The following is a 17,108-nucleotide window of genomic DNA, read 5'->3' on the forward strand; positions in this document are numbered from 1 at the left end:
ATTATGAATTGGAATATTCCTAGCTAATGATCCATGAGACGGCATTATTACAAACAAAACAATAATTTACTTTGCTATCGATAATGATGCGCGATTTGTTTCAGTGCTCGTTTGAAGAGAATCTTAATATTACTCGTGGCGCCATCTCTGCGAGAAGTGCTCAAACTGCTCGCACATCGTTATCGACATCGAAGTAACCTACTTACCGACTGGTGGCGCCATCTCTGTGGCGAACGCTGAAACTATTCGACGAGTAGTTTCAACAGTCGCCGCAGAGATGGCGCCACCAGTCGGTAAGTAGTTCACTTCACTGTCGATAACGCTGTGCGAGCAGTTTGAGCACTTTTCGCAGAGATGGCGCCACGGGTTCTAGAATAGTGTCTATATTATCTTTCTCACTCTTTCCTATAGCTTTCTTATATATCTTTCTCTCTCTTATCTCTGAAGCGGCAGATATAAATTATCTGACTCTTTCCATTTGATAACAATTAATGAATTTCTTTATTTAATCAGCTGTACACTAAAATTCTGTAATTAAGATGAGAGAGAGAGAGAGAGAGAGAGAGAAGAAGAGAGGAGGGATGTGTAATATAGATTAATTTTAAATTGGTGCTCATTACTTTTAGGGGAATTATTATACTTTTTTATGTAAATATATATTAGATTACTTAATAGCAACGACAGAGAGAAGAAATATTATATTATAATTACTTGTGATATACGAAACTTAAGCTTATTGTAACTTATTGTATATTTCAATTGTTTTATTGGAATTTCTTGTATATTTCAATAGCTTTATTATAATTTATTGTGCATTTCAATTGTTTTATTGTCAATTCTTGTATATTTCAGTAGTTTTATTCTAATTTATTGTATATTTCCCGTTTCAGAGGTAAGAGAGAGAAAGGTATATAAGAAAACTATAAGAAAGAGTGAGACAGACGATAACGACTTCACTCTAGAACCCCTGGCGCCATCTCTGCGACGATCGCGGAAACTATTCGGCGAGTAGTTTCAGCACTTCTCACAGAGATGGCGCCACCGATAGGATAGCAGAATAGAAGAGTAACAGCGCCAATTTCAAGCTCATCTCTGCTTATCTTATAATATTAAAAATAAGGAATACTATACGTGTTATATATAATTATAAGGTGTAATTATAACTTTTGTACTATGTATTGTATATTTTAATAAGTTGGTTAAATAAATCAATCTTTTAAATGGAATTCACCGCATTATTTTATTTAATTCCTCGCCTGTCACATTATCTCCCTACAAAAATTAGGAAAGTATCAGGAGAACATGACGTCACAGGAGGTATCGGTAATTCCAGGAATTCTCGATGACGTCATTTCCAAGAAATGGCATTTAAAATACCTCCTCACATGTTATGTTCTCCTGATACAAAGTCGATTTTCGAGGTTTCGATCGCTAAAATTGAGAAAGTATCAGGAGAACATGACGTCACAGGAGGTATCAACAGTTCCAGGAATTCTCGATGACGTCATTTCCAAGAAGTGGCGTTTAAGGATACCTCCTGTGACGTCATGTTCTCCTGATACTTTCTCGATTTTCGAGGTTTCGATCGCTAAAATCGACAATGTATCAGGAGAACATGACGTCATAGGAGGTATTCTTGCCACTTCCAGGAAAATGACGTCACTTCCAAGAATCCCTGAAATTCTAGGAATTCTTGATGACGTCATTTCCAGGAAGTGGCACTATTCGAATACCTCCTAACATGTTATGTTCTCCTGATACAAAGTCGATTTTTCGACCAAAATCTTGAAAATTCGACTTTGTATCAGGAGAACATGACGTCACAGGAGGTATTCATGCCACTTCCAGGAAAATGACGTCACTTCCAAGAATCACTGAAATTCCAGGAATTCTCGATGACGTCATTTCCAAGAAGTGGCACTATTCGTATACCTCCTATGACGTCATGTTCTCCTGATACATTGTCGATTTTAGCGATCGAAACCTCGAAAATCGCGAAAGTATCAGGAGAACATGACGTCATAGGAGGTATCCCTAAACGCCACTTCTTGGAAATGACGTCATCGAGAATTCCTGGAATTGCCGATACCTCCTGTGACGTCATGTTCTCCTGATACTTTCTCGATTTTAGCGATCGAAACCCCGAAAATCGACTTTGTATCAGGAGAACATGACGTCATAGGAGGTATCCCAAAGTGCCACTTCTTGGAAATGACGTCATCGAGAATTCCTGGAATTCTAGCGATTCTTGAAGGTGACGTCATTTTCCAGGAATTGTCTGAATTTTCCGATTTTATTCATCGAAACCCCGATTTTCGGACTTGGTATCAGGAGAACATAATACTCGAAGAGGTATTCGTAATTTAATATTGCCAATTGACGAGCCAAATTCAAACTTTAGATTAATTATTCATTATATGTACAGAAGGACTGTTTTTTATGGTTTAATCCGGTTTAAGGATTGCAACTGGTTTTTCTAGGATTGTTAGACAGGTTATTAATTTATTACACAGTCAATTACAATGAATTATACGTTTATTAAATGTTTCATACAATTTACAACATGTACAAGCACTCTTGCAACTTAATTCTTACAAACTATCCTAATATTGTGTACAATATATCTTATAACTAAAACTAATCTATCTGCGTAGCATATAAATGCCTTAAAATTAATATATAATACGAGTTAAACTATTTCTTGAAGTGTATCCTTTATTCCAGTAGAGAAGCCAATGATCAGAAAGGAAATATCCAACTTTAAAACACTCTAGACTCTGGACAAAGTTATTTCTGATTGTGGGATTACCATCGTGCTTAAAGTGCATTCATAATATGCATGTTAATGATCAGGAAACATCATTTATTAAAGATTTATTCTTCAATAAATCGTCTGTAATTCTATCCAATATAAGGTTCTTTACTATATATATATTTCTTTACTATGTATAATATTTCTTTACTATATATATGTTTATTACTATACACACATATATATGCACGTAGTTACGTGAACGCAGCTTAAGCTTAGACGTAACAGACGATTCGTTTGCCATTTTATCTAGACGATCAGAGGAGAACGCAGAAACAGCGTAATTTTGAAAAGATGTCTGGTGTCAGAACGGTTTTCCAACGCCTCAGCAGATCCTTCAGAACCACTGCTCCGAAGAAAGGTGGCCACGATGACCCGGAAGGTTTCCCCGGCGCTGTAAGTGAAAATTAAATCCTTCGTTGCATAACACGCGTTCAAGTATTATGTTTCAATTGCTGCGACTCGATCAGTTTTTTACTTGATCATAAATTGGGCTACAAATCACCCATTGAACCTTTCATTTCTTCTCTTTCCTCGAATCTGACCTACGAATAAAAAAAGAAACAAATATAAGTTTCATAAATGCAAATTACAACAAAGTTTCAGAGCATTTAATACTATTAGTAAACAAAGTAAACATCGAAGTAAATTTCGGATAAAGTTGTCGGCAATAAAATTGAAACATAATTTGAAATAGGAAGAGTTAAGCATTTAACTCTCCTACCCTTTCTTTTATAAAATACAAACATTGTATCGTATACATTGATACGTCGAATTCGTTTATTTTTACAGAATATTCCATTAAACATCGAAAACAAATACGTGGTAGTCGCAAGTTTCGTTGCCTTTTTCGGAAGCGGATTTGCTTTACCTTTCCTGATCCTTCGCTATCGCCTGAATCAGTAAAATATGTAAGCCTCCTAGTCGTTCGACTGGTATTAAATGAAATTAAAGTCTTCGATTTCTAACTGGGTTATTGATTTTCAGGTATTTATAGTACGGATGCTAGCGAGTTGTTCCAATACTATTGCAAGAAACGTGTAATATATGTATTTGTAATAAAAAAATGTTCAACTAACTTTAATAAATTATCTAGAATACAAAACCTAAGTCTGTGAAGTGAATTGTCGATTGTGCGAGGCGATATAATGATTTCAGCTGCAACGTAATCTAGAAAAAGAAAATGAAAACATTATAGCAATCCTTCTTCAGATTTATTAAGTCTAAACTCTGCGAAATGGTGTTTCATTTAAGCGCATTAATTAATTTCCAGTTTATTAATATTATTATTATTCACATAACCTGTTTCAAGCATTATGATTGAAATATTAGAAGCTACTATTCAATTGTTGATAATATCTCGATATTCGATACGTTTTGGTTCTGATTTCAGCGTTCTGTTTTTAAATTCGTTGCGATTAGTTCTATCGATTAATTAAATCTCCAATTTATCTCCTCCCTTAATTTCGCTGGATCGCACTCTATCGATCAGCAGCGATCATTGATTCGTGAAAGTGGTACGATCCAGGCGAGATTGATTCACCTTTAACCTCTAACGTACCGTTTGGTTATCTTTCAAGGACGCTCCGCGATTCGAATCAATTTCGAACCAAGTTGTTATCAATACGCGATTTGATTGGAGGCGCGATTTCGTCCACGTGAGGACTAGCCTTCACGAGTTCTGCCTGTAATAAGAGAGAAAGAGAAAGACCGTCTCGCGATGTGTCGTCATTTACTACTATAGCTCGATATTATCATGAATTGATGCTCGACAAAAAGAATTGACACTTCACGAGGAACACGTGCTGCTGCTGGTACTGTTCGACACTAATCCTTTCATGCGTGCACCACTCTAACCTAGACAGACGTAATCGTATCACCCGGGGATGGTAATCGTGGTCTCGATGAAGTGAAATAGGCTCGAGCGGTTCTACGACGACTTGAGAACGCAACATCCTTCGTTATAGCCGTCAGACGAATCCATAGGGTGAACATGTATCAGAAAATTAGGTTTGAGGTCGAGTACCTCGACGAACAACACCTTACCGGCTTCGAGAATTACAAGGTAAGTTCTCTCTGTTTCTTTCAAACTATCAGCCGAATCGCAGTCAATTTACCGTTAATTTCTATTTTCAGTATAGTTCAGTGGACACCAGCCCTCTCAGCGTGTACATAATGCACCCGTTCTGGAACAAAGTGGTTCAGGTACGCTTCTAGCTAAAATTGTTTCCTACGACTGCAAATTCTACCTTCTATCGCCGTTGGTATTATTCTGTTTCAGTACTGTCCGAAATGGGTAGCTCCAAATGTTTTAACGTTCGCCGGATTCCTCTTCACGGTCTTCAATTTCACATTGTTTGCATTCTACGATTACTATTTGTACGCGTCGAGCGATAACAAACCGCAGTACCCGCCGGTACCGAGTTGGGTGTTTGCTCTAGGGGCGTTCAATGTGTTTATGGCGTACACGCTTGGCGAGTATTAACGGATTGTAATCAGCGCGTTATGTTTTAACGTTGTACTCAACGTAGAACGTATTTTGCAGACGGTATAGACGGCAAACAGGCAAGACGCACGCAGACATCTGGGCCTTTAGGAGAACTGTTCGATCATGGATTGGACAGTTGGACAACGATGCTCATCACCGTTTGTTTATTCTCTGTGTTCGGCAGGACGGATCACAGCGTTTCCCCGTTGAGAATGTATTTCATCCTATGGAACGTGTTTGTCAATTTCTATTTAACTCACTGGGAAAAGTACAATACAGGGGTATTGTTTCTTCCTTGGGGATATGACTTCTCGATGGTTGTAAGTTTCCGTCCATCCGTTTGTAAAAATGACTGATAACATTCTCGTTGTCGCTTATACAAATGTTGCTATCTGTATCTATAACGTAATCGTCGCATAGTTGTTCGATTGAATTGCAAATAATTCGAGTGCATAGCATAGCTATGCGTCATAACGGAAGTATTACAAGATTATAATTTTAAAACGTAGCGAATTACACATCGTGTAATTGTCATTTTTCTTATTAATTTCTAGGGTAGTATCGTCATCTTTATCGTAACGAGCATAGGAGGACACGGGATATGGAAATTTGAACTGTTCGAGGGTATTCCAGTAGGAGTAATGTTTGAAATAGTACTCTATGTAACCGCGATTATATCCAGTTTACCTGTGGTTCTCTGGAACATATACAAGTTAGTTAAATGGAATCGAATCTCTTTACAATTGTTGTTAACAATCTCGCTGGATCGAACGTACTTAATTCGTGCAATTTTCAGATCGTATAGAGACAAGACTGGTAAAATGAGGCCGTTCTGGGATGCAGTGAGGCCTCTGTTACCTTTGATTGTATTCTTCGCGATCTCAACAACTTGGGTAGTCCATTCGCCTAGTAATATTATAGAGAAAGATCCTAGAATAATTTTCTTAACCGTTGGAACCATCTTTTCGAACATCTGTGTAAGACAATTTAATTGGTTTTATTCAAAGACAAAGTAATACGATCGAGTGAAATTAACAAGCTACTTAAAACATTTACAGTGCCGCTTAATTGTTTCACAAATGAGCAACACCAAATGCGAGTTATTATCGTGGATGCTACTACCTGTAGCAGTTGCAGCTGTTTTCTCGTTTATCTTGCCTAGCATAGATTTGCTATTTACGTATGTTGTTGCCCTTATAGCCCTATTAGCACATATACATTATGGAACATGCGTGGTAAGATTTATTATATCATTTTAAATGGTAATTCTAGTTTAATAAGTTTACTAATGACATGTTTTGTTCCTTTAGGTGCGTCAGATGTGTCGTCATTTCCGCATTTATACATTCCGTATTAAAGATCGTACAGATTGACTACTTGCCGACGATACATGTTAAAAACGAAGATGTTCGAGTAGAAAAGTCGGAGAAAGCTACGAACGAATAATAAGTACAGAGCAGACAAACGAAAGAAACTTCGTAATTACGATTGATAATAAAAAAAAAAAAAAGGCTATGCATATAATACACAAATACTCAATGGTGGATAATAACTAATTCATTCAAATATACAAACATTGCTGATCGTATATCCAACCAAAAAGTACCTGTCAAGTATTATTTATTCATTCGCAGACGACAAATCATTTAAATCTCGTGTTGCTGTGATATAATTAAAAGAAGCATCGCTCGTAAAACTTGTCGAATCACTTCACACCGACTTGTCTTTTTTGTGTTCTGTTCGTAACTCTGACTGTGCTTTAGAGCATTTATTTTCGATGATACGCGACAAAGTTACCTAGTCGCGTGTCGAACGCTTCGTTTTTAACATGTATTGTCTGGGATATTAGATTGTATAAATTTAGCTTGCTCAGGTTTTTTGCGCAACGAACAACTTCTTCCTCCTCGTAAAGTTTTATAGTCGAGTTTCCGTATTTTTTTTACATCGCAAGGTCGGTGTGCAGAAATATGTTTTTCTTTCTATATATTTACGAGGAGAAGGATTGTTGCCGCGGTGCGTAAAACCTCTGAGCAGGTGGATACGGAGAACTTTGATACAGGATAAAAGAGAGAAAATCCAACGCTAGTGTACACTTGTATTAAGATACTATGCAGGAGATATTATTTATTTTGCGTAAGGATGCATGTGTATGTTATTAGTGAACTGTGAATGTTTATGCATTTAGAGGAAATTAAAAAATCCGTAGAAGAGTACAGTATGTATGCACAATGTGCAAAACTGTATTCAAAGTAAGCTACATATAACATTTAAGGGATAAAACATATTTTTATTCAGTTTACGTTTTTTAATTGTGTTTATGAAAATTGAATTCGTATAAACATCCGCAGTCAAGTTATATACTTATGTAACTGCTGCCTGGAACAGATATTTTGCAACCAATATAGGAAATATCAGCCAAGGCTATGATCACGGGTCGAATCGATTAGAAGAACTAGTTAGTTATACAACTTCGCGTTCCTATTATGGGACAGAAATTATTTAGCGAAGAAATATGCCACGTTATCTTTTCTTTCTTCTGTTTAAAGTTATATTGTGCGTGTATTTGTGTATGTGCCTAATGTGTGCGTGTATGTGTACGCGTGCGCGCGTATTATACATTTATTAATTAAGTTTCCAACGTGGGAAAAATAATAATGTGAAAAATCACAGTCAGATGTACATAGGTGTTTTGCCACAATACGAAAATCATACAACGATCATTCGTTAAAATTTTCACGCGAAGAATGTCCATCATGACAATAGCGAATAGCATAACGTGTACAAATGGTAATGATTAATTAAAGTTATTTTTAATTATTTGTAAAGTGCTGTACGAAGCGATAATGTAAATCGTAAATTAGAGTACGATATACATTAAATTGTGAAATAGAACTTCCCACGTTGTAAAAACGAGTAAAAGCAAATGAAGGCAAGCTTAGAATAAATCGTTCGATTGAGACGTATATTCTCATAGACTTCTATTGATTCTATGCATTAAAATTACAAAGTTCCCGAGGCAAATCTATCGATTCAATTTTTTTATTCATATATTTAGTACGTCACTAGTCTGTTTGAAATTTATTAATACACATAATTGTAGAATAATGCGAAAGAAGAAATGTAACGCGTTACATTTCCTAAAAAATTTAAGGTGTACGTTAGAAACGAGTTTTTTTGTAACGTTTAGTACATGTACATATATAGTCACAAGACGGGAGCATAGCGAACGCGTAGTAACCTTTAGATGCTGCACCTTTTAAGAATCAAATTTATGATGTACTTGTTCAACTGGCGATCAAGAAGAGCTACGTAACATATTCCAATTACAGCACACGTAAATTTGACCTTTATGTATACTCTATTGTTTTACTCATGATGTAATTATCTATAAAATTATTTATGAGTTTCTATCACATACGATTGATCGAACGTAATAGCATGTCAATTTTCAAACGTTCGTTTCTGCCAAAGAAATTTTTGCCTAGCTGTATTTCTTTTTATCTCAAAAGGCTATGTACATTTCATATTACATTACTTCTAATGTATTGCCGATGCAATTAAACAAAGCACAAAAAGTAATCTCGTACGTACCATTAATTCGTTATTCTATTATACCGAAATTCCTTTCGCCATGCTTTTCTCAACATTATGTTGTATAGAAGCGGTCTTTAGCCGGAACTAATATTTAAATTTACTAGAAAATTATATACATACAAAGTGTAGAATTTGCATACGACCCAAAAACGACACTATGTTTTTTGGGAGCGGAAATATTCTGCTTTTATTTTCTCTCGTTCCTCGGGTAAAGGTAAGTAGGGTGTTATGCCCTCCTTTCTTCGATGAGACATTATCATTCCCTAAAATATTAGTAAAATACATGAATCATAACTGTGACGATTAATCCGCTAATTAAGCATATCGAATTACCCAAAATTTTTTACAGGTCCTGTAGTTTTCAAAATACGATTCGCATTTATCATAATCGTATTGATTCGTGTCCAGACAGTTTTGACTTAAACCTTGTTCCTAAAAGTAAATTCAATAGATTATGAAAATTCAAATAAAATACATATTTATAGACAGTCAATCATCTGTTATAATTTATATTTTCCTGTTCGTGTTTATGGATATTAGCATTGAACATTCAATAGAGATATTGTATATTTAATGCTTGAAAGTACATTTAAAATGCGTACGAAAGAGTACAAAAAATGGAAGACATATTTTATGTATATTCAAGGTTAAGTAAGAAGCAAATGTTTTAGAGCAATAAAATAGTTGTTACAATTTAAACTTTAGTATATTAACTGGTCAGTTTAATTGAGAATTTTTAACAATTTAAACGTTTTAATTAGACATAGAGATTTCACATAACCTTAAAAGATTAGTTATTAAATTGTGATACCTTCAAACAAGGATTGTTGAGTTCCTGATTCTTTTTACGCAATTTTCTTGCTTCAATCATTTGCAACTCTTTGTTACTCATTTCCGTTGTACTCATTGTTTTTTTCTTAATTTTTAACTTCTGTTTTTCTAACCATTTAATACATGAATGGCATTAGCTCTGAAAAATAGGTACAACATACAAATTTAATAAAATATTTCGAATTTATCTTAAAAAAAGCTGAAGAATAATGTGATTTAAATTTAAATAAGCATTATGTATGATTTTTATTTTTTACTGTATATACATGTGTGTATATGTATACATATACATTTTTTGTTAATTATATGTATTTACATGTTGTTACAAAAGAGATCTGTAACAAATTTTCACAATGATATCGACTCCTGCATAGTCTATTTAATACATTTTAATTATGATGGTACCCAAGTACAATCTCTGCTTGAAGATTTATTTCAGATACTATCTGCTTAGTTTTCGCTTTTAACAGAAATTGAATTACTTTAAACAAACAAGTAGCCTCCAGTTTTTGCAATTTAAAAAATAGGCGATCGATTATAAATCTATAATTTTTGATACTCCTAAGAGGTGGCTACTTGTTCTTAAGAATATGGTATATTTAAATATTCGTTCCTCCAATCTTACAGAATAGGATCAGAATTCTCTTCCGCGAAATCTTGAATACTAATGAATACAATTATGAAAACTTAACTACTCTGAGACAGCAGACTTAGGTATCGTTAAATAATAATAATATTTTTATTTTAAATGCTTATAAATCGTGTTCTCCACTGCAGCTGCTGAGCGCCTAAAAATGATCAGCCTGCACTTTGTACACAAGAATACAAAAAAAAAAAGAAATGTCTAACTCTTTAAATGTACATTATCTTTTAGAATGGACTGAGTTGTAGGATTGTTAAAATAAAAAAGGGGCCGTAAAATAATAACAATGTTAATTGCAGGTACAGGAACACTATACTGGCGGTAGTACAGTGCGCTATATATTCGTATCCAACGCCAACGTAAATATCACCAAGTTGGACCTGGAAAAATAATATTCCACATTTTATATACAAAACAAGCGCTTATCGATAGACTGCGAGTATTTATGTATAAACATTAGGGAAATATTCACATTTTACTCGTTACAAAAATTGAATTCAAGTGTTAAAAATTTTCTAACCAATTTACGTATTCTCGAAATTCTGTTGCACCTTTTGCCATTTTGCAACCATGCTAGAGACTTCTTTGTGCTTTTTGCTAATACCAATCCTCGTCTGCAATAATAATACAACGTATAATTACGATTCGTTTTGCATGAGCACTAGAAACGGTGCTTTCTATTTCTTTTATTGCATTTTACCCTTTTCCTCTTCTTCTCCTTCACCGTGAGCTCGACAGGAAGTTCCTGTTCCGTTTCAACTTTCACTTCCTCCACTGGTAAGGAAGACGGTTCTGTAGTTGCGATGTCTTGCCTCTGAGGAACGTTTTCCGTTCCAATGTTTTCTATACGCGCGATATCATTATAGAATGAATCCAGCGCAGACACAAGGGACTCTTTCGCTGTTTTAACCGGCGGTTTCTCGATAACTTTGTGGTTAGTCGTATATATTGGAGTGTAGTCAGGTATCAGTTGAATCGCGGGCTGTACACTGTGCTTATGTGGAAGTACTAAGGCCGCTGGCTGCTTGGCGAAAAATATGATAACATTAATTGCATAAATTACCAAATAAGTGCTAAACTAAAGAGCACCAGTGTAGGACCTACAGCATGTAAATGTTGATGATAAGCTGGATACTGTAGATAATGTTCTTGTACTATAGCCGCCGGATGACTTAGAATAGGAACTGTCGGATCCCTTGCAGATGCATCATAGAGAGCACCACCTTGTGGTTGCACGGCACCATATATGATTCTTTTTAAGGCAGTTGCAGGTATTTCGTATGGTGCCTCTGTTAAGTCCACGCCTGGTGGAAGAGGTTCTGCGCTGGTCACCTTCACAAGAGTCGAGGGTTGAGGTGCTATTAATGCCGAGGTATGAGCAGGCACTACGGGGCTTTCCAGTTGCTTCACTTCCGTGATTGCTATCGTTCCATCTACAAGAAAGAAGGAACAAATTAGAAGAAAATTCTTGAAACGATAAGAGATACAAATTTATATATTTAATAAAGAACCTTCCGTCAGTCGTTGTTTCTTGCCTTCTAACTTATCGTTACATTTGTCCTGTTTCCTTTTATCCTTCCTCAAATCCTCCGCATAAATTCTTGGCGGTGGAGGCGGGCTAGGGTTTGAAATTTGAGGTGGAGGTGGAGCTTCTACGTCATTGTTCCTTGAAACCGGCGTATCCTCGTTGATCTCGCCGCCTTCTAGCGATTTCTTTGGTTTCAATTTCAGTCCTTCTTCTTCCGCTGTCGAGCAGAGACAAACATGACGAAACTATTCACGCTACAGCAATAATATAAATTGATAAATGATTATACCAGGCATGATCATTTCTTCCTGCTCAGTTGGAGGAGGAGTGGAACAAATTTCCATCTCTTCAGCACCTCCGGCGATGCCAGTGTCCGGATAGGTCCATTGCGTGATTCCATTGGTAGTGTTCTGGTAATAATATCGCTTATGCGACCTGGAAAAAAGGCCACAAGTGGATGTAGCACGGCGACGAGTAAAATTGCCTTACTTGCATGGTTTCTTTCTTTTTTTTTTTTTTTTTTTTTTACATCAACAAACTTTCGAGGGACGTTGTTCCGTGAAAGGAACGTCCACCCGAGTTCTGAAGCGACTTATTAGCTAGAGAGAAAACAATCAGTTAATACTCCTACCTGCAACTTGGTGTGCCATTAAGATCAGCAAGGCCCTTTTATTACAAAAGGATTTAAGTGTTACTTAGCGGTTACATAAGGAAGGCGCTATCTTCCGTAACACGAACATCAAAAAAAAAAAGAGAAAGGGAGAGAAAAAGAGAGAGAAAGTAAATATTACGTAAATGTTTGCGTTAAAATTAGTGGAATATTAAGCGGGATATTGATTATGCGTGTAGTTAAGGAGTGCAAGAGCTGGAGTGATGATCATTGGAAGATATAACACGATGTGCACTCGTCGTGGAACCGGACAAGATCGCCCTTGAATTCGTCGTATTTCATCGTCGAACATAATGGAGATACAACTTTTTATCGAATAGTATTTTTTCTTTTTTTCTTTTTTTGGTCGACAAGAATAAATGGCGTGACAATTAATATGTGATATTAAAGATATGTACATAAAATGTAATGTATGAGGACTACGGAGAATATTTGCGTGACGATTGTCTGCTTATTACTTTGACTTATATTTCCAACTTTGAAATCCAAGCATCTTCGTCTCGTTTAGTTGCGAAGAACTAGTAGAATTAGTAATGGAAGCTTCTTATGGCACATAATGTTTCCTCTTAATGAATATCTTCCTTTTCCCCTATCCCATCGTATTACTGTTCAGTCTTTTAAGCACTCACATCATTTAATGTCTATTCACGTTAAATGTCCATATTTGATTTGACGACTGAGTTTTTAGTTGAACGTCCTCAAGTGCAATATCGCATTGCTTGATACAGTTTTTGTCCCTCCGTTTAGCTGGGGTCAGCCTTTGACTTTCGTCGCTTTAAAGTTTTATCTCCTCAGCCATTCGAATGTATCGAATAACATAGTTTCCTTCACGCTTTAAGTCACTGAACGTAGCTTCTACCGTTCGTCGACTCTTCTACATGGTCCTCGTTCATAGTTTTAAAGATACAATGCACATACAGTTCCCGAGGCTTCACTCTGAACACAGACCTATCTTTCGATTATGGTTTAAGATCAACGCGGTGTCTTTCGCACATTCATGTACAAATAAAACCTGTATTACAATGAATTTAAAAGTTTAATTTAAATGCTAATCCCAGCCAAGGAAAAGCAAATGCCATTATTAAATGATCCTAAAAACTTTTCAAGAATTTCGTAACGTTTTACTCTGAAATTGAATAAAATCAAATTGATTAAGTCTATGTTTACTTTCTGCGTACGTGATAAATTTTGTATATGTTTAATCTTCTAAATGAATTGAAAAATACGCATATATATATATATATTTTGAAAGAATATTTCTTGTAAATCCAAGATAAATATGATATTTAAAGAACAACGAAATTAATAGAGAACAAAAAATTTCAAGTTACCACTGATTAATTAAGCACCTTTATGTGTCTCGCTGCAATGATACGTGCAAAGATTACGTGACTTCTGAAGATTTTTTTTAGAATAATGACGTGTATAACATACACGAATGTCTTGTATGAAACGATTCATATTTATTTGTACGAAATAATACACAAATTTTAGATGGTATACTATACCTATCCCATTGACAAAGCCATCCAGGCGGTGCTGCGTCTTGTTCCAATCGTTCCAATTCGTGACTGGTGTCAGTCAACCATCTACGCAAGTAATTTTTTTCTAAACAACCTGCCTCCCACGCAACAAACAACGTCTATAACATAAAATATAATATTTACTCACTTATTGGATAACAACTGGAGAGAGTAATACTAAACGACTGTTTTATAATGAAATCACAGGGTCATCAATTGTTAAAAATAGATTATCATTTACTTGTAGCTGAATAGACATCATTTGAACTGGAGATACGGCTGGTTTTCCCTCCGAGAGAAATTTCAATTTCTCAAGTATGATCTGTGACAATTGATTAACTTCTTCTTCGTCTTCCTTCGATTCACTACTTGCTCCTGGTGTGTCCGCTTCGGCTTCTGTGTTATTTGACTCATCTTTGGAATTCGGAACATTCTCACTGACGGGGTTAGATTCTTCCTGGTCAACCTGAAGTTCGCCAACGTTTTCCTCGGTGCAGGAATTCGTATCCTCGCGTTGCACATCTACTTCCTGCTTACTTGCCTCATTGTCGTCACTCACTTTTATCCTGGTCGGTGGAACTGAAAGAAATCAATTGCATTTAAAATTTCACTTTTTAATTTCATTCGAATGACATAGTAATTCGACCATTGACTCTCACCATCGAATGCAATTCGTTTCTTCCTTTGGAAGAATTTATTTCGACTATGCAAATTATCGAGAAATTTGTTTCCCTTCTGGGTGTCCTCCTCTGGCTTAGCTCCAGATTCGTCTTTACATTCCAACCTTTCCGTGATGTCTTCGTTATCTTGCTCTTGTATATTTTTCTTCTCACTATTAACATCGTTACTGTCGTTGCTGTCCGTTGTTCGATTGTCATCGGGCATCGTTTTCTGCAACGGCGCAATTTCTACGGTTTCATCGGTCTGGGGAATTGGAAACAGCGCTTTCTTTTCCTGTTTAACTTCGGATTCCTCCTCAGCGTCCGAATCTTCATCGTAACCAGGTACCAAAGAAACACGAAAGTCTATATCAGATTCAATACCATATTTACTACTGCTTTTTTTCCCTACAGGTACTTTAGTCGTTTTACTGCCATTATTTGTTTTATCGGCACATTCTTCAGTATCTTTAACTGCGTTTTGTTGCTTGACTTGGCCCTTTAAGTACTTTGCGTCTGTATTTTCATTTAATTTCAAATTCAATGGCTCTGTCGTTGTTTCTTCTGCAATGGTTTTATCTTCGTACTGTTTATTCGAATTGTGGGAGATTGTTCCCAATTGTGGTTGCAGTATAGGTGCTGGTGAAGGAAACTTTTCGTTGCCCTTCGATTTTGGTACTGAATTTATGCCTTTCGGTTCGATCACAGAAGTAGCATTATTCTTTGGTTGATTCTCATCTGCGGTGTCTGAATCGCTTTCGTCACTACCGTAAGATGTTATCATTTCTATTTTCCTAAACCGTCAAATTATAGATTTTAAGGATGTTAAGTAAGTAAGTAAACAGTGCAAAAGAGCTTAATATTTCCATGGCATACCCATCGTCAGAATCATTGTCCATAGTATCAGATGTATTCGCTACATCTTGATCAGTTTGGAATTCTTGCTTACGAGAAGTCTCATTACTAATGTACCTATTGCGATTTCGAGCTACCACTTCTCTTGGTATCATGCCTTCTGGTATGTTTTCGTGAGACTGCTGATCTAAAAATTGGATTAAAATATACGAAGTTTCCTATTATGTATTTTTGCGAGTATACAAGAAACTTGAAAAACTCGTAAGAATATAATTACATGTAACAGATGAGAAATCAACCCAATGAGATTCTTGCATCGAATGTTGTTTCATAGCAGAGCCTGCTTTGACACTGTTCTTTAAATATTGCAATTCCTCTGGCATTTCCCATGTTACTTCATTAGTTTCAATGTGCCAATAGTAGGGGTAACCCGAAGATTCATCTAAACATTCTCGCCACACTGGGAAGATATTTATCAATGAATGTCTTGCAAGAGTATTCTTTGAATTGTAAGATGCAATAAAATCTTACTAAGTGCTTGTTGGTTTATATGATGCGTCAAGCATGTATTCGAATTTGTAGTTAAGGCAGGATTTCTCGATTCATCTGAAACTGGTTGCTTCGGAGCAATAAGCTGAATCTCCTGTAAAATGTTCAAATGTTGTAAAACTAATTTTATATTAACAATAGTAATTATTTTTCATATATACAAATTTTATTTACCTTAAAAAAATTGTTTACTTGATCATCCAATTTACAATCCTTCTTGGATTCCTCATTATCACTATCTGAATTATAGTGACACAATAAATTTGCCAATGGATTTGCAGGTACATTTTGTCCAAGGTAATCGTTACCCAGGTGCTTTCTTTTGCCTAAGCAGGATAAAAGAGAAGAATATTCCTAATCATATCCATAATTACATTATATAAATATATATTGTAGTCTAAGAATTTATAGACATTACTCTGACCTTTGGAATGGTATATATTTTTACCTTGTATATGATCCGTATGAGAGCCGGATTGCGACTGATTAAGTTCCAAAACAGGTCTTCTTTGACGTCGCTTCATAATAAAACATAAGTTAAGTTGTGTGTGTTACGGACAAGAAAAGTATCTACGAAAATGAGAATTGAATAAACAAAATATTCAAAGTTCACCGTGTTGCTTTAACTGTCAACAAAAATCTGCACGCCAGACACATACATTTGAAATGGAAATATGCGTTCTTATAAACAACACACGAAACTCGTTCATAACCTCGAAGCGCAAGTTTATGGAATTGCAAAGTTTCAAGGAAGAATCAAAATTAGAACGCTTTAATGGCAATTGGAACGTATAAAAATACAATTGGCACACTTTCACATATTTCAAAACTTTGCGGAACTTTTGTACATCGCAAAAGTGAGGTTATGCAAAATTACAACGAGAAGACATCTTCCTCTCCTCAAGCGCCATTAATCACTGATCAACTCTTCGTTAGTTGGTCCAATCACAGTACTG

At 35.7% G+C, this 17,108-nt stretch overlaps 4 protein-coding genes across 5 annotated transcripts; 2 read left to right on the forward strand and 2 right to left on the reverse strand.

The window, feature by feature from the left end:
• The first annotated feature begins 3,021 nt into the window (after positions 1 to 3,021).
• Positions 3,022 to 3,916, forward strand: Cox7c (Cytochrome c oxidase subunit 7C). The gene is made up of 3 exons (XM_076900157.1): positions 3,022 to 3,208; positions 3,605 to 3,723; positions 3,800 to 3,916. The coding sequence occupies exons 1-2, from the start codon at positions 3,107 to 3,109 to the stop codon at positions 3,716 to 3,718; spliced, it is 216 nt and encodes a 71-aa protein (XP_076756272.1). The 5' UTR covers positions 3,022 to 3,106; the 3' UTR covers positions 3,719 to 3,723; positions 3,800 to 3,916.
• Positions 3,917 to 4,511: 595 nt separating this feature from the next.
• On the forward strand, positions 4,512 to 6,883 carry LOC143426948 (ethanolaminephosphotransferase 1). The gene is made up of 8 exons (XM_076900701.1): positions 4,512 to 4,877; positions 4,949 to 5,017; positions 5,094 to 5,286; positions 5,358 to 5,620; positions 5,855 to 6,012; positions 6,097 to 6,277; positions 6,359 to 6,535; positions 6,611 to 6,883. The coding sequence occupies exons 1-8, from the start codon at positions 4,806 to 4,808 to the stop codon at positions 6,671 to 6,673; spliced, it is 1,176 nt and encodes a 391-aa protein (XP_076756816.1). The 5' UTR covers positions 4,512 to 4,805; the 3' UTR covers positions 6,674 to 6,883.
• On the reverse strand, positions 5,884 to 9,857 carry LOC143426947 (coiled-coil-helix-coiled-coil-helix domain-containing protein 7). 2 transcript variants are annotated; one of them, XR_013102227.1, is made up of 5 exons: positions 9,706 to 9,857; positions 9,228 to 9,326; positions 9,015 to 9,157; positions 6,077 to 6,206; positions 5,884 to 5,997 (listed from the first exon to the last, which is right to left on the reverse strand). XR_013102227.1 is itself a non-coding variant. In XM_076900700.1 (4 exons), the coding sequence occupies exons 1-3, from the start codon at positions 9,799 to 9,801 to the stop codon at positions 9,050 to 9,052; spliced, it is 303 nt and encodes a 100-aa protein (XP_076756815.1). In that variant the 5' UTR covers positions 9,802 to 9,857; the 3' UTR covers positions 6,190 to 6,273; positions 9,015 to 9,049. The 2 variants fall into 2 exon arrangements, 1 of the variants encoding a protein (XP_076756815.1); XM_076900700.1 differs by lacking the exon at positions 5,884 to 5,997 and having other exon boundaries at positions 6,190 to 6,273.
• Positions 9,858 to 10,641: 784 nt separating this feature from the next.
• Positions 10,642 to 17,076, reverse strand: LOC143426591 (uncharacterized). The gene is made up of 14 exons (XM_076900156.1): positions 16,601 to 17,076; positions 16,327 to 16,478; positions 16,135 to 16,246; positions 15,881 to 16,063; positions 15,625 to 15,790; positions 14,749 to 15,542; positions 14,331 to 14,668; positions 14,075 to 14,208; positions 12,186 to 12,331; positions 11,880 to 12,113; positions 11,473 to 11,801; positions 11,069 to 11,389; positions 10,889 to 10,982; positions 10,642 to 10,748 (listed from the first exon to the last, which is right to left on the reverse strand). Exons 1-13 carry the CDS (start codon positions 16,674 to 16,676, stop codon positions 10,893 to 10,895), a joined length of 3,075 nt encoding a protein of 1,024 aa, XP_076756271.1. The 5' UTR covers positions 16,677 to 17,076; the 3' UTR covers positions 10,642 to 10,748; positions 10,889 to 10,892.
• Between the last annotated feature and the right edge of the window lie 32 nt (positions 17,077 to 17,108).

This window comes from Xylocopa sonorina, chromosome 9 (genome assembly GCF_050948175.1).
Source record: "Xylocopa sonorina isolate GNS202 chromosome 9, iyXylSono1_principal, whole genome shotgun sequence".
NCBI classification, from domain to species: domain Eukaryota; kingdom Metazoa; phylum Arthropoda; class Insecta; order Hymenoptera; family Apidae; genus Xylocopa; species Xylocopa sonorina.